At 37.6% G+C, this 17,971-nt stretch overlaps 1 protein-coding gene and 1 pseudogene across 4 annotated transcripts in view; both read left to right on the forward strand.

Moving 5' to 3' along the window:
• Positions 1-356, forward strand: part of LOC140533325 (ankyrin repeat domain-containing protein 26-like) — a 61,022-nt gene extending 60,666 nt beyond the window's left edge. For all 4 annotated transcript variants that reach the window (XM_072652941.1, XM_072652943.1, XM_072652942.1 and 1 more), the window contains exon 25: positions 271-356. In XM_072652941.1, the coding sequence (XP_072509042.1) occupies positions 271-283 (13 nt within the window). In that variant the 3' untranslated portion in view covers positions 284-356. The remainder of the gene's footprint in view (positions 1-270) is intronic.
• LOC140531897 (procathepsin L pseudogene) lies at positions 340-17,767 on the forward strand (annotated as a pseudogene).
• The last annotated feature ends 204 nt before the right edge of the window (positions 17,768-17,971 follow it).

A 17,971-nucleotide genomic window follows, 5' to 3' on the forward strand; every position in this document is an offset into this window, starting at 1 on the left:
ATTCTAATGATCCTAAGAACCAGCTAAGAACTAATTTCCAGTAGAAATAGGGTTGTTGTCTTTTTTTGGTTCAAATTTAATTCAGCTTACCTTTATAATTACTACTTTCAAAGTTAGAATCTATTTTTAGACATGCAGAATTGCTCTCTGCATCACTAACTGAAATTAAAATGAAACCTAACAAAATGTCATAGCAAACATCTTATAATTTTCAGGATAGAGTTGAGCACTTTTTTCTTACCTTCACTCTTTGTTTTCCATTTGGTTTAGACACAAGCAATAGAACAAGGCAACTTAGAACAATTAAGAGAAAATAACAATGCTTCAATAAGAACCCAAATGGAGCAACAAATTAGAGATCTTGAATTCGAACTTGACAAAATGAAAACCTCACATGAAGACTTTACCAAGGTAGAGAGAGAAAAATACAGAGAGTTTTATTCTGAAGAACTAAGTAAGAAAATCATTGTCAAAGAAATTAGACAAGTAAGCCCAAACAGAGACACTTGGAAAATAGTACTTCAACTTATCAGATTGCTTTTAAAGTTTTCCATGTTGATTTTAGCACATTCTTAATGCAAAAATCAATGACTTCTTTGGGAAATCAGTATTAAGAGATTATATACTTTGATGCATATTGGCAAATCAAATATATTTTTAAATGTTAACTAGGTAGAAAGGTATACAGTGTGGTACATTGGGAAAATGGTGCTCTGGCTGTAGAGAAAGAGGACCTCACTTTAAATCTTGCCTCTGATGCTTACTACCGTCAACAACTCACTTAACCTCCCTGATGTCAGATTTTTCACCTTAAAAATGAGCATGTCTGGGGGTGGAGCCAAGATGGCGGAGTAGAAGGACAGAACTTTGGAAGATTTTTTTTGGACCTGTAAAAACACTTCCCCATAACCCATAAAATACCTGTAAAAATGACTCTAAACAAATTCTAGAACAGCAGAAGCCACAAAATGACAGCGTGAAAGAGACTTCCAGCCCAAGGCAGCCTAGAAGGCCGACAGGAAAGGTCTATCTCACCAGGCTCAGAGCAGAGCCCAGCCCAGCCTTGCTGCTCAGCACTGCTTGGACAGGACTGAAACAGGTTTCAGAGTATGGAATCATGATCAGCAGCTGTGGTTCCCAGATTTCTCAACCAACAAATGCCAAAGACTTCTTCAAAGGTCAGTGAGAAAGCTCTTTCACCTGGGTGAAAAGGGAGCTAGTCTGGCCCTAGCTCCAGCCCTAGGGTGGAAGCAGCCACTGCTGCAACAGCATCCACTTTTGGAGCCCTTGGCTTAAAAACCCTGGGGTAATCGATCTTCTCATCTGGATCTCAGCCCTGGGTGGCGGTCCTGGGTTGAGGAAGAGAGCTGGCATGGGGGAGCTGGTAGTGACTGTGGAGAGGGAACTCTACTCGAAGATCCTGAGCAGAAAAGCTTTTGGTTGCTCTCAGACCAGAGTGCAGGCCAGAAGAAGAATAAATACCTCTTCCTTGATGGTGCCACCTTGGAGGAACAGAGAATTTACAGGTCCCTAGAGTAAACCTTTCACTTGACAAAGGACTCAAAAGTCAAGTAACAGGTTGGGAAATGCCCAAATGCCTTTCTTGGTGAACAGGTATTTTCTTCCATCCTTTTGGATGAGGAAGAACAAAACATACCATCAGAGGAAAGCATGGAAGTCAAGGCTTCTACATCCAAAACCTCCAAAAAATGCAATAGTCTCAGGCCATGGAAGAGCTCAAAAAGGATTTTGAAAATCAAATAAGAGAGGTGGAGGAAAAATTGTAAAGAGAAATGAGAGCAATGCAAGAAAATCATGAAAAGCTAGTCAACAGCTTGCTAAAGGAGACCCAAAAAAATGCTGAAGAAAATAACACCTTTAAAAATAGGCTAACCCAAATGGCAAAAGAGATCCAAAAAGCCAATGAGGAGAATGCCCTAAAAAGCAGAATTAGCCAAATGGAAAAGGAGGTTCAAAACCTCACTGAACAAAACTGTTCTTCAAAAATTAGAATGGAGCAGATGGAAGTTAATGACTTTATGAGAAACCAAAAAATTACAAAACAAAACCAAAAGAATGAAAAAATTGAAAACAATGTGAAATATCTCATTGGAAAAACAACTCACCTGGAAAATAGATCCAAGACAGACAATTTTAAAATTATGGGACTACCAGAATGCCATGATCAAAAAAGGAGCCTAGACATCATCTTTCATGAAATTATCAAGGAAAACTGCCCTGATATTCTAGAAGCAGAGGGTAAAATAAATATTGGAAGAATCCACCAATTACCTCCTGATAGAGATCCAAAAAGAAAAACTCTTCAGGATTTTGTAGCCAAATTCCAGAGTTCCCAGGTCAAGGAAAAAATGTCGTAAGCAGATAGAAAGAAATAATTCATGTATTGTGGAAATACAATCAGATAATACAAGATCTAGCAGCTTCTACATTAAGGAATTGAAGGTCTTGGAATATGATATTTCAGAAGCTAAACGAACTAGGATTAAAACCAAGAATGACCTACCCAGCAAAACTAAGTATAATCTTCAGGGGAAAAAATGATCATTCCATGAAACAGAGGACTTTCAAGCATTCTTGATGAAAAGACCGAGCTGAATAGAAAATTTGACTTTCTAACACAAGAATCAAGAAAAGCATGAAAAGGTAAACAGCAAAGAGAAATCATAAGGGACTTACTAAAGTTTACATTTCTACATGGAAAGATAATATAAATAACTCTTGAAACTTTTCTCAGTATTTGGATAATTGGAGGTATCTCATATATATATATATATACACATAGAGAGAGAGAGACAGACAGACAGACAGACAGAGTGTGCAGGGTGAGTTGAATAGGAAGGAATGATAAAAATAATTTAAGAGGTGAGAAAGGAATATATTGGGAGGAGAAAGGGAGAAATGGAATGGGGCAAACTATCTCATAAAAGAGGCAAGAAAAAGCTTTTTCAATGGAGGGGAAAAGGGAGGTGAGAGGGGAAAAAATAAAGTCTACTCTCATCATATTTGGCTAAAGGAGGAAAGAACATGCATATACAATTTGGTATGAAAATCTATTTTACACTACAGGAAAGTAAGGAGAAGGGGATAAGTGGAGTGTGGGGAGATGATAGAAGTGAGGGCAAATGGGAGGAGGGAGTAATTAGAAGTAAACACTTTTAGGGAGGGACAAGGTCAAAAGAGAGAACAGAATAAATGAGGGGCAGGATAGGATGGAGGGAAATATAGTTAGTCTTTCACAACATGACTATTGTGGAAGCCTTTTGCATAACTTCACATATATAGCCTATATTGAATTGCTTGCCTTCTCAGTGGGGAGGGAGGATGGGAGAGAAGTTAGAATTCAAAGTATTAGAAACGAATGTTGAGAACTGTTATTGCATATAACTGGGAAATAAGAAATACAGATAATGGGGTATAGAAATCTATCTTGCCCTAAAAGAAAGGAGAGAGGTTGGGGATAAGGGAAGGATGGGGTGTGACAGAAGGGAGGGCAGATTGGGGGAAGGGGTAATTAGAATGCACGGTATCTTGGGGTGGAGAGAGGGAAGAGATGGGGAGAAAATTTGGAACTCAAAATCTTGTGGAAATGAATGTTGAAAACTAAAAATAAATAAGTAAAAATTAAAAAATAAAAAAACTTGAGCATGTCTGATTTATGTGACTTGAGGTCCCTTTCTGTCCCCAAGATATAATCCTATTAAAATTATTTTTAAGTATACCATATTCTTCTTACAGTCTGCTACAGATTAGTATTTCTAGGATGAAGTTAAATGTTTTGAAAATTAGAATAACATTCTCATTTCACTAAATTACAATATTTAAAGTTTTAAAATGTTTCTGAAAATTTATGGCAGGATTATAGCAATACATATCTCCTAATGGTGGCAAGCAGAACTGAAGGATGCAGGGCCATCCTGTTGACCCACAGCAAGTCAAACTAGGCTCCTCAGTTCCCCTGCTGTCTGACCCTTCAGTTTCTATACAGGTGAAAGCTCATTTAAGGAAACTATTGGCAGGCAAAAGAAAGAAAGCAAATATTACAAGAGGGTTTAGATTAGAGTTTTGGATAACTGGAAGATACTGTTTGTTAAAGAAAAAGGAATGGATCAATCTTCCTTACTATAAATCTTGGTGGCAATGGTAAGTATTATGGGCTGGCTATAGAGTTGAGAGCTTCAGGAATATTTTTTAGTCTCATGTAATACAAAGAATTATCCCCTAATTTAGCGTTTTAGTTCATATTTGTATATAGGTTTTCTTAAACTAGAGTTAGAACCTTAAGAGATATTGTGTATCTGTGGCATCTTTCTCCCCCTTTATAAAATATGCCTATTTCTTAGGACCTCCAAGCACTGACATGATAAATGTAATGCAATCAACATTAAATCCAGCAAATGTTTAGGTTTTTTTAAAGAGAGTGCTAAAATGCCCTAAAAATGTATATATTGAATGAATTAATCACTCAGTAAAGAATTAAGCTTTTTGGGTCAATGTCTTGTAAACATCTGGGTGATTTAGGTATGATAAGGAAACATGAGCCTCTAATTAAAATGTTCATTTTGAAAACAAATAGTTTTGTGATTTTGAGGAAAATATTCCATGAAAAAGTCTTATTAACCCTCAGTTGATCACTTTGTTTTACTTGTACTGAGACATGAATTATTTACTCTTTTCCTTTGGGAATCAGCTCACTTGCACTACTCTTTCCTTGAATCTTTTGGTGTAAGATCTATCCATGTGTTTTTACTTCTTCAGCTCCTTGGTCAGCAATCTGTTATTCCCATCTCTTCTCTGCAACCAGATTCATGAATTGTTCAACGTCCCTATTTGCTCTCTGTTTGTGGCTTGGACCACTTTGGGCATCTATCTGACCCTTTAAGTCACTTATGATTAGATGTTTATTTTTATCATTTTTAAAAACTAGTATATATTCAGACCACTCAGCTGATTCTGATATCATTTCCAGTAACCAACCATTTCCTGTCTTTAATAACCAATTTAATTTCTTTGTGTGTGGTTTTGTTTTGGTTTGGGTATTTACCTTCTAACTCTTCAGGAAGAAAATATTCAGGAGAGACATGCGGATACCAAGTCATCTTAAATGCCTTTGTTCTCTTTCATTTCTCAAATGTGGGCTGGTTTTCCAGCACATCTTCTGGAATTCCCTTTTGTTCTCATTTTTGTTTTGAAGTCACTAAGCATCAAAATAAGTTTTGACTTGAATAAGAAACCCTTTGTATCTCATAGATTGTCTCTACTTTATTCTTTTCAACAGATAATTGGCAGGGAGGCTACACTTATCTTCACGGTGGTCTTTTTATAAATACTTATCATAAACATTGCTATCTGAGATGACCAAATATCATGTGGAACAGTGGTTGTTGTCTTTGAGTACATTGTGAAACCAACTGTGATCCATCCTTCTAAGCCATCTTTCAATTTAACTACAATGCCTTTGAAGATATAGGCCAGTCCACACAAACAGTTGTGATTGGGAGATAATCAGGGAATGTAGAGTGCTAATTTTCTGGATCTGAAAGTATCTAGAAGTACAATCCTAAAGTGTTTGGAAATTCACCAAGCCAGATCAGGGCATTCTCTGATGTTGAAAACACATCCAGATTAGGTCTCCCTGTGTAACCTTGGACTAGTATCTTGAATTTAACTACAGTAATCCCTTTCACATTGCAGTGGTTAGGGGTGTGGAACCCCTGAGACCTAGAAAATGTGCATAAAATTTTTTGGTCCTCCCTTCATACCAGACAAGAAGTCTTAATTTTTTTCTTACTTTTTTTTCTTTTTCTTTCATGGGCCGTGTTTACAGCACCCTATTATAAAATGTGGGTTAAGTACTTCATCATAGACTCTGTGTCTTCTGCTGGCCTTCTCTTTACATTCTGTACATACTTATATATGTATTTATTGTTTTCCTATTAGAATGTAAACTTATTGGACAGCAAAAATTTATTGTACTAGACACTGTGTGAGTAGGAATCATTTCAGATTTGTGGGTTTGTTTTTATTTTATTTGTACTCTTAGCCTCTAGCATAATTGCCTGGCACACAGTAGGTGTTTATAAATTCTCATTGATTGATTTACCTTAGTCTCAGTTTTCTCATCTGTAAAATGAGAGGACAAACTGACCTTAAAAGTTCCTTCCAGTTTTTTTACCATATGCTGATATTGGATAAACTCGTTACTGCATTCTTTTGAAATAATCATTTTTATAATTACTTTGTACATCTCTGTAAAAGCTAAGAATGCTTTACATTTTAAAATTATCTTCCATGTCTTCCCTATGTAGTGATTATATGAGTTGTCAAACATGTCTGTGATAGTCCTAAAGACGTTAGAAAAGATTCATTGATGGGAGTCCGTCCTCCCATGTGTGATTTATTTAAAGAATTAAGGTCCTATAAAACTTAAAAAATGAGTTTTGAGAAAATGTGTCAGTGATGATCATCTATTTTAGAAATTTAATTTTTCAAAATGTTTCATCATAAACAACCAAAGCCCTATACTTTACAGAGTATGAGCTAAGAAAAAGAATTTTAACAACAGCTTTCCTAATAACAGATTTTGAGTTGGTGGAAAAACTCAGAATCAGATCAAAAAGTTATAGAATTTCAGACAAAGACTATGTTCTAATTTACACCCAATAGGCAGGGCTAGCCCTATGCCAAATTGCTTTATAGTTGGTACCTTCTTACCTCCCTTTGTTTTATACTTTCCCCTTTCTTGCATGCACCCATTTCCCTGAATACCCAGGGACCATCATGCTGGTGCTAGCCAGTCACAGCTGCACTATTAGATACCCTACCCATACTTGCCCTAGACTTTTATCCTTATTCTAATAATAACAATAAACACAGTAATAGTGCTGTTATTGTTTCATTAAGTTAAATATTAAAGTTTACAAATTTCCTTACAGATCATCTCATTTGATCCTCACAAGTAATATAAAGTGCTATTATTATACCTTTTTGCAGATGAAGAGACTGAGGGTGAGAGGGGCTAAGTGGCTTGCTCATGGCTACTCTCTGGAATTTTAACTAGAACAAATAAAGATCAGCTATAGCTATAGATTAACAGAAGCTGTGAACAAGAAAAGGTGAAACCATGTGAGAGGGAGAGGAAGAAGGGTCAGCTGCACACTTTAAAGCACGACTCCCCTGACTCCAAGTCCAGTGATCTTTTCACAACACCACATTGCTTCTCCTGCCATGTATCATCTCATGCCCCAAAGAGAGATGCTCTCAGCCCTTTCATACTGTAAAGTATTTAATAATCTACTTCATGTTCAGGTGTTCGAGGTTTCTGATTTAACATTTACCATAACCCAGAGGAATTAATCTGAAACAGAATTTCAGACATCCATGAAAGTCTAATAGGGAAGCTATTTGGGAACAGGAAACCTTTCCAGGAATAAGAGGCCACCTCAAAATAAGATACATGGATTATGATCTACTCCACCCTTGCATACTGGCAGCCCTACTGAGAAATATAATAATAGATTAAGAATATAATATATAACAATATACTTCTCAAGTCTAAAACTGAAATCATGTGAATTGTCTTTGATAGTCTATAGAAATCGAGTTTTTGTAGGTAGTTCTTTATAGTTAGCAAAATATTTAACGTCTATTTTCTTACCCTGTAAGGTATTACTGCAAGTATTATTCCCATTTTTCATATGAGAAAACTGTTGCTTATTGATGACACTTAAGGGTATACAACTGTCAAATTGCAGTGACTTTTTTATATTTGTAATAAAACAATGTCTTTATAAGAATGAATTGATAGATTTTTGAAAACTATGCCTGTTTCTTTTTTTAAAAATTTCTATTGCATTATCTACAAGTATATTATAAATGGTAAAGTTTTGTTTTATTTGATGTTACAGCTTGGGTTTCACTCTTTACAGGAAATTGGGACTCAGGAAGCTGATATGAACAGGAGCTTTACTACTATGTAGTACAGCAAGCCAAGGGGTCAAGAAACCCAGATCACAAGGAAGGGAGATGTCAGATCTGGGGCTCAAGAAGGAAAGTTAGATACCCCCAAATGGTCTTGGTAGAGAAGAGATGATGAGTGCCTAGAGGTGGTGAAGTTCTTGGGGTCACTTATTGATACCCAGCTTTAGTGAGGCTCAGACAGGAGTTGCTTTGTTGGGACCAGAAATTGGGAGAAGGTCTGAGTTGACTGAGGTAATAAAAGAGTAACTCAGACTGCTGTACATGGCCAGGAGTAACTTTGAGCATTACCTGTTGACTCAGGATTAACACAGATGAGAAGAGTAGCAAAGTACAAAACTATATTTGCCTATATAATTCATGAGCCTCAGGACAATTTAGCCTAAGTGCCCTCATATTGGATTCTTATCCTTCTCCTTCTAATATCAAACAATCAAAACTACAATTATCACATAAAATCTGGAATTGTAAATACATAATATATACATGTGTATATGCTTATAAGTGGTGACAAAATATATTATGGCTAGATTTGAAGTCAGGAAGACCTAGGTTCAAATCACATTCTCTATCCAGGAAATGACTCTCAACATATGTACATGCATATATATGTAATATGCACATAAATATTTCTATTATATATACATATATATATAAATACTCACATGCATATAAAGATAATCACTGGGAGAAAGAGCATTATTCACCTGATAGGATTAGAGTTAGATCTTTGTTCTGACTTTGAAGCTATGCCCCCAAAGACACTGTGAATATGCCTATGGACACCATATTTGGAATACTGCTTATATCCAGAAAGTAGGAATGTCATTTTCTTGGCTGCTTAGTGACCTATTGATTCCACATGGTTGAGAACTGGCTGATGTGAATCTGAGTCTTGCCCTGGATTTGACCTTTAAAAGGGAACAGAGACATCGTGATTCTTCAGTATGGTGTCAGTGGGCACCTAAAGCAAATACCATACCCTACCAAGAAGATGTGATCAAAATGCTAAATTTAGTTGCATAGATTCACTCCATATAGATTAGCGGTATCTTCAAATCCAGGACAAAACCTTTATTTTTTAGCCATGTCAAGTGAACTAAGCTCTACCTGATCATATTATATTTCCATGTATACATGTGTCTATATACTTCATATACAGAGAAGCACCAAGACATTTTACGTATGTTAAACATAAGAAAAGAGCTTTTTGTAAATGATATTGAACATTCATCTTTCCTTAAAACACATATATGAACTTTTTTTTTCAAAGTGTATCTTTAATAATGTACCACTTAAAATCTTTTAAAGACTTTGTCCAATATCAGGTTTTCATTACCTAAGACCTCTTCTAGTAATGATGAAATATTTAAGAAAGATCTAACTCGGAACCTGGGAAATAGAACCAAACTCTCCTCTCTTAATACCAAATTTACAATCAGAACAAAAGAAGTTTCCAATATCATCATGAAAAAAACACAATTTACTCAGTTTGCTGGGTTCTCTTTTGTGCATTTACTGTTACAAATTTGGTGAGAAATATCTTTTCCTTGAGTGTAAATTCAAATAGGATCATTATATATAAGGATATTTGGTTTTGGTGATGCTTTTCCCACATGTTTTATGTGTATGTTGCCAACATTTACCTTCTATCTATCTATACTATTCTATTTCATTTGTCTTCTGAAAAGGAAACTATACTACTTTAACCATTATCAAGAGTGCTCTCCCATTTCATCTTCTCTTCCCACTTCTATGAGTTGTTACTAAAATCTACATAACCAGAAAGCATGAATTTTGAAACTCAAATGAAATCAGTTTCTGTCTGGGTTAAGAAATATTTCAATTGTAACAGAAAATGTAGGAGCTGTTTTCATTTAATTCTTTCTGCCCATCCTTGTACTTTTTGTGTTATGCTTAATCATTTCCAGGCATTTTCTTTTCTGTTTTGCTCACTATATGTTAATGGTCATTTTGTGCTTGGACTGTAGCTTAATGAAGTAAAATATTAATATCTGAATTAATTGTTTTAAAGTATCTGATATGAAATTGATCTTATTTTTAAAGAAAAATATGTTGATAAAATGAAATAAAGAGGGTACAATTTGCTTAGCATAGAAGAAAACTACATTCAAAACCCGAGACATGACTGCTACACTAACAAAGTTCATGTTTCTTTGTATATAATTGTGATAAACTCTTGATTCTGTTCATAATAGTATTATTTCATTAAATCAATAGATTTTCTGTTGAATGACTAAAGTCAAACTAATATCCAAGTTTATCAGTGATTTCTTTGGATGTCTGCAGTTTTTTAAAAGATTTTTCCGAATTCCTTATTCCTCATTTACTTCATTGTTCTGAATTGTATTTTAATGCTATTTCAGAAGCAACAGGAGCTGGAAGAAAGTATAACCAGGGAACTTTACAAAGGTATGTCCAAATTGCTCACAAATCAAATGTTGTAATTTGATGCTATGCCTGATTTTTGAATATGCTGAGAAAGGTGCTGTTTCAGTGCCTTCTCCCTCTTCATCATTTTGAAATGACCATGGATTCTTCTATGCAGGTGAAGTACAAGATTTAGCAGGTTCTTTGCAATAAGCTAGAAAGATAGTACAAGCCATCTTGTGTCTGTTTCCAAAAGACAAGGCTGGCCAGTTACAGAGAAGTTTACATGCCAAAGACTGGTCAGTAGGTCAGTCAGTCTTTGGCCACAATATCCCATTAAACAGAAGGATGATTGGTCCTCATTTCTATGGAGCGCCTTCTGATCTTCAGATATGAAGCTAGTCAGCAAGTTTGGGGGGATACAATCAAGAAGACTGCATTTTTTGGACTACAGAGCCATTGAAATCATATTCAGTTCTGAGATTCTATTATTCTGTTTAATTCTGCGATTCCACAGTGTTTTCAGGAGGGTGATGAGAGAGGAGGCAAAAGATACTAAGAATCCCACAATTCAAAAATCATCTACAAATACCAGTTTAACTGTTAGAATCTTAATTTACAATCTTTGTCCAGTGACCAATAGTACTGAAAGAACAAAGTAATACTTGGACTGACATACTTGCTGTCAGTTTAAAGAAAAATAGAAGTTTCAGCTAAATGGAAGTGTGGTTCACATTTTCTTCAAATAGGAAAATCAAATAATTGGCATAGCTGGTTTTTCTTGTGAGCCTAAAGGCAAAAATCAACATAATTAATTAGGAAATACAGCTCAACATGAGCACAAGTAAACAGACCACCATCAATATAATTATAATTATATCTTATATACTGATTTCTACTGCAAAGGATGAAAAAGAAATATTAACAATTTGATGAAATCAAATCAACACACATCTTTTTTTTTTTTAATTTAATTTTATTTTTTTATTTTTTTATTTTTATTATTAAATTTATTTATTTAACTTTTAACATTCATTTTCACAAAATTTTGGGTTACAAATTTTCTCCCCTTTTATCCCCTCCCCCCCCAAACACCAAGCATTCTAATTGCCCCTATGACCAATCTGCTCTCTCTTCTATCATCCCTCTCTGCCCTTGTCTCCATCTTCTCTTTTGTCCTGTAGGGCCAGATAGCTTTCTATACCCCCTTTCTATACCCCCTTACCCTTTCTTATTTCCTAGTGGCAAGAACATTACTCGACAGTTGATCCTAACACTTTGAGTTCCAACTTCTCTTCCTCCCTCCCTCCCCACCCCTTCCCTTTGGAAGGCAAGCAATTCAATATAGGCCATATCTGTGTAGTTTTGCAAATGACTTCCATAATAGTTGTGTTGTATAAGACTAACTATATTTCCCTCCATCCTATCCTGTCCCCCATTACTTCTATTCTCTTTTGATCCTATCCCTCCCCATGAGTGTCGACCTCGAATTGCACTCTCCTCCTCATGCCCTCCCTTCTATCATCCCCCCCACCCTGCTTGTCCCCTTATCCCCCACTTTCCTGTATTGTGAGATAGGTTTTCCTACCAAAATGAGTGTGCACTTTATTCTTTTCTTTAGTGGAATGTGATGAGAGTAGACTTCATGTTTTTCTCTCACCTCCCCTCTTTATCCCTCCACTAATGAGTCTTTTGATTGCCTCTTTTATGAGAAATAATTTGCCCCATTCCATTTCTCCCTTTCTCTTCCCAATATATTTCTCTCTCAATGCTTGATTTCATTTTGTTTTAAAGATATGATCCCATCCTATTCAATTCACTCTGTGCACTCTGTCTCTATGTATGTGAGCGTGTGTGCATGTGTAATCCCACCCAGTACCCAGATACTGAAATGTTTCAAGAGTTACAAATATTGTCTTTCCATGTAGGAATGTAAACAGTTCAGCTTTAGTAAGTCCCTTATGACTTCACTTTGCTGTTCACCTTTTCATGGTTCTCTTCATTCTTGTGTTTGAAAGTCAAATTTTCTTTTCAGCTCTGGTCTTTTCATCAAGAATACTTGAAAATCCTCTATTTCATTGAAAGACCATTTTTTCCCCTGAAGTATTATAGTCAGTTTTGCTGGGTAGGTGATTCTTGGTTTTAGTCCTAGTTCCTTTGACTTCTGGAATATACTGTTCCATGCCCTTCGATCCCTTAATGTAGAGGCTGCTAGATCTTGTGTTATCCTGATTGTATTTCCACAATACTTGAATTGTTTCTTTCTAGCTGCCTGCAGTATTTTCTCCTTGACCTGGGAACTCTGGAATTTGGCCACAATGTTCCTAGGAGTTTCTCTTTTTGGATCTCTTTCAGGCGGTGTTCTGTGGATTCCTTGAATATTTATTTTGCCCTCTGGTTCTAGAATCTCAGGGCAGTTTTCCTTGATAATTTCATGAAAGATGATGTCTAGGCTCTTCTTTTGATCATGGCTTTCAGGTAGTCCCATAATTTTTAAATTGTCTCTCCTGGATCTATTTTCCAGGTCTGTTGTTTTTCCAATGAGATATTTCACATTATCTTCCATTTTTCCATTCTTCTCTCTTTGTTCTGTGATTTCTTGGTTTTGCATAAAGTCATTAGCCTCCATCTGTGCCATTCTAATTTTGAAAGAACTATTTTCTTCAGCGAGCTTTTGAATCTCCTTTTCCATTTGGCTAATTCTGCTTTTGAAAGCATTCTTCTCCTCATTGGCTTTTTGAACCTCTTTTGCCAATTGAGTTAGGCTAGTTTTCAAGGTGTTAATTTCTTCAACATTTTTTTGGGTCTCCCTTAGCAGGGAGCTGATCTGCTGTTCATGCTTTGACTTCATGTCTCTCATTTCTCTTCCCAGCTTTTCCTCCACCTCTCTAACTTGATTTTCAAAATTCTTTTTGAGCTCTTCCATGGCCTGAGCCCATTGAGTGGGCTGGGACACAGAAGCCTTGATTTCTGTGTCTTTGCCTGATGGTAAGCATTGTTCTTCCTCATCAGAAAGGAAGGGAGGAAATGCCTGTTCGCCAAGAAAGTAACCTTCTATAGTCTTATTTCTTTTCCCTTTTCTGGGCATTTTCCCAGCCAGTGACTTGACCTCTGAATATTCTCCTCACACCCACCTCGCCTCCTGATCTTCCCAGCCAGCGTTTGGGGTCTGAGATTCAAATGCTGCTTCCAGCCTCAGGGCTTTTGGCGGGGGCAGGGCTGCTATTCAGTATGAGATTATGTTCTGGTGCTGAGGTCGGGGCAGGGCCACCTCTCAGGCTCAGTTCCCTCAGGGGGTTTATGCACAGACCTTCCGCAATGGATTCAGGCTCCTGCCTGCTTGGGGAGCCCCTGTCTGCAGCCGCCTCTCAGCTTCTACCTCCCGGGGGGGGCCTGAATTATGGGGGCACCCCACTCCCCTCTCGACCCGCCAAAGAGACTCTCTCACCCAGCCCTGTCACCTGTGGGTGGAGGGACTTGTGCGGCCGCTGGAGATCCCGTCCCTGAAGCCTGCTCGGATCTGTTCCTCTCGGTGCCGCAGCCGTGGCCGCAGCAGGTCTGGGCTGGGCTTTGTGTCTGCAGCGCGACGGACCTTTTGCGAGAGGTTTGCAGATCCCTCTGTGGGTGGAGGGACCCGCGTGGCCGCTGGAGATCCTGTCTGTGAAGCCTGCTCGGATCTTTTCCTCTCGGTGCCACGGCCGCGGCAGGGCTGCACTCAGCTCCCAGTCCCGGCGCCCAGTCCGCAGCGCGAAGGACCCCCCCGCGAGAGGTTTGCAGGTCTCTCTGGAACAGAAATCTCCCTCGCTCCAATGTTCCGTGGCCTCTGGGTGCGGAATTCGCCGTGAGTTACTTCCCTGTAGCCATTCTATGTGTTGTGGGTTCAGAGCTATGTGTATGTGCGTCTTTCTACTCCGCCATCTTGGCTCCACCCCCCAAATCAACACACATCTTAAGCCTAATAATAGTGACAGTCATCTAGCACCTTAAACTTTGCAAGCATTATTCGTACATTATCTAATTTGAGTTTTAAAACAACCCTGTATGGTAGATGACTTCCAGGAAAACTTGAGTTTAAGTCCTCCCTATGATATGATACATGCTCAAGAAACTAACTTGGACCAGTGATCATGTTCATGCTTCTCACACCCAGAATTCCTTAACATGATAAATCATTTATTTCAAGCAAAATTTAAAAATTTTACACACACACACACACACACACACACACACACACAGAACATACACATATATGGTTTTTGTATATACATATATATGCATACATAATGTGAATTGATTTTTTTCTTCATTTTTCCACCAGCTACTGATAAACTACAACCTACATCTTGAGGGACTCCAATAGAATCAACTGATGAATTCTCAAGAATGCCAAAGCCAAATCAGGATCCAGAAAAATTCATAATTTAAAGGAAGTAATAATATTCATTTATGGAATGAACTATGTTTAATGGTTTTACATTAAATATATGTGAAAAATCCTAATGTATTAGAAAAAAATATGTACTGTGGATGTGTGTGTGTGTATAGGTAAATATATTTGTACAGTTCTTTATTAAAAACTTTTATTTCTTTGTGTTTGTAACACTGTCCCCCAAATTGTTAGTTGTTGCTGGTACTCTAAAAACCACTAAATTGGCTAGAATACTTTAGTTATCTGTCTTTGAAAGTTGCGATGTGTTTCCTATTTAAGAAAATAAATAAGATAGGTTTACTAATTATTGATTGGTTGTTGTCCTTTGTTCTTGAAGAGGACCAAAATGACATCACCATGATAAAGTGAAGTTTCAATGTGTCTGACTGTGGCTGATCAGACCAATACAAGCTCGGAATGCTCTACCACATGCTGGGCACAGATAGTTCATGTGAACATTTGGGGTGGATACTCCAAATTTGCGCATCCTACTTTTCCTTTGTGCTGTTTCAATTTTGCTTTGCTCACACAGCACAGCACCCTTTCTGATACAGGCATGCCATGCTGAGCAGTCCTGTGCCAATGTCTCCTATGTCACACAATCAAATCCAAAGTTCTTGAGAGTGTATTGTATCGTATTGCTTCTTCAAGTCTCCATGTGATTGCCTGTCCCATGTGAGGTCTTCGTAAAATAGTCTTTCTGTCAAGCGTACATTTTGCATTCAAACAACTTGGCCAGCCCACTGGAGTTGTGCTTTCTGAAACACAGTTTGAATGCTTGGCAGTTCAGTTTGAGCAACGACCTCAGTATCTGGTACCTTATCCTGCCAGATGATCTTTAGAATCTTCCTAAGACAGTTCAGATGCAATCAATTCAGTTTCCTGGCATAGTGCTTTTAACCTGTCCATGTTTCACAGGCATACAGCAATGAAGTCAGCACAATGGCTCTGCAGAACTTCAGTTTGGTAGTCAGTCTTATACCTCTTCTCTTCCAAACTTTTCTTCAGAGCCTTCCAAACACTGAGCTAGCTCTGGCAATGCGTGTGTCAACCTCATTGTCAATGTGTACATCCCTGGAAAGTACACTACCAAGGTAAGTGAACTTATCCACAGCATTCAAAACTTCTCCATTTGTTGTAACTGATGGTTCCACATATGAATGGTATGGTGGTGGCTGATGGAGCACCTCTGTTTTCTTGGTGTTAATTATTAGGCCAAAATTAGCACAGGTGGCAGAGAATTGATCCATACTTTGTGCACTTAATGCAGCCTCTGAAGCTGAGACATAACAATCATCTGCAAACAGAAAATCATGTACCAACACTCCCTGCACTTTGGTCTTGGCTGGTAGCCTTTTCAAACTGAAGAACTTACCATCAGTACAGTAGCTGACCTTAATAGAGTTGGAACACAGAATGAAGCAGACTATTTTTTCATTTTGGTTTGGTTTTTTGCATGCTTCTCCCATTCATTTTAATTCTTCTATACAACATGACTAATGTGAAAATGTATTTAATAAGAATGTATGTGTAGAACCCATATAAGATTGCATTCTGTCTTGGGGAGTGAGAGGGAGAAAAGATAAAATTTATGGAAGTGACTATTGAAAACTGAAAACTAATTAATTTACAAAAAAAAGAGGCTAGTGAGGAGGGAGGGGATGCAGCTAAACTGGATTAAAGGCAGGGTTTCAGGGAACCCATATATGACTAAAAGGCATGAGAAACTGGCTCACTTGATACCCAGGAGGTGTAGTCAAAAGAACAGGTTCTGCCCTATACAGTATTTGCTATATTATCTCATCGATTACATGTGCTATAAATTTACAAGCTGATCCCTCCACTCAGGAAGAAGATAAAGAGAGAGAGGGATCACCTCTAACTACATTTTGGCTGGAGAAGGCTTCAGAGACAGCACAGAAGATAATCCAAGATAATCCAAAAAAGAAAAAGAAAAACTTGAGAGAGAGGAAAGTTGATGGTACAGTCACATCAACTGGTGATCAGAAAGAAAGAAGGCAACTCTGATGCTGGAGCTATGTAACATGTATCTGGTAAATTTAATAAATTAGAAACATTCACAGTACACTAAAGATTGGGGCAGGGCATCCTACCACCATAAAAAGTGTCAGGTCAACCAGTCTCTCCCAGGCACCCTCAAGTTTCATTAGAGGTCCAGCTCTCCCCAGGTCCTGCCACTGCTAAGACACTCAGATTTGAAACATGAATTTTTACCTGTTCAGCTTCAATATGCTTGGAGAGAGTAGATGCTACTCTACAACCTGACTGAACTTTAGATGCTAAATGGTACTAATGGAAGTCACAACACAGGGAATGAAGATAGAGGAGAATAAGGAGAATAACACGGGAGACGTATTTGAGAATGATGCAAATGCACAATCTGGAATATAGTGCTGACAAACATATTTTCCAACAAGTGAACAAGTGTGGTGATAGGACCAATGAGGAATTCAGAGAAGTGATGAATGGCTTTAGACAAAACAGATTTCAAAGAAGGTCAAAGGAACTCTTTCATGAACCTCTCTTTGCAAAGATCCTTAAATCTGTACACTGAAGAAGCAAAGGCTATGTAACTCCTGTTAAGAATCAGGGTCAGTGTAGTTCTTGCTGGGCATTTAGCACAATTGGTTCCCTGAAAGGTCAGCGCTCCCATAAGATAGGCAAATTTGTTTCACTTAGTGAATAGAATTTGGTTGACTGCTCCAGGGATGATGATAACCACTGCTGTTATGGTGGTTCAATGGATAATGCCTTTGAATGTGTGAAGAAAAATGGAGGCATTGCTACAGAGGAATCACATTCTTAGGATGGAATGATAGTGACTGTCACTATCAGCCAGAATACTGCAGTGCTAATGTCACTAGATATGTGGACATCCCATCTGGGCAGGAAAGGGCTCTTGCAAAGATAGCTATCCCTATTCCACAGTGATTTCTGTGGAAATTTACAAAAAAGTGAATTAATTTCTTTTGTTCATATTGACACCCCACAAGGAGAGATTGCCCTGGTCAACATATAGCAATTATGAAATCTTATTGTAGCCAAATTCCAGAGTTCCCAGGTCAAGGAGACAATATTGCATGCAGCCAGAAAGAAACAATTCATGTTTTGTGAAAATACAATCAGGATAACACA

Source organism: Notamacropus eugenii, chromosome 3, assembly GCF_028372415.1.
Source record: "Notamacropus eugenii isolate mMacEug1 chromosome 3, mMacEug1.pri_v2, whole genome shotgun sequence".
NCBI classification, from domain to species: Eukaryota; Metazoa; Chordata; class Mammalia; order Diprotodontia; family Macropodidae; genus Notamacropus; species Notamacropus eugenii.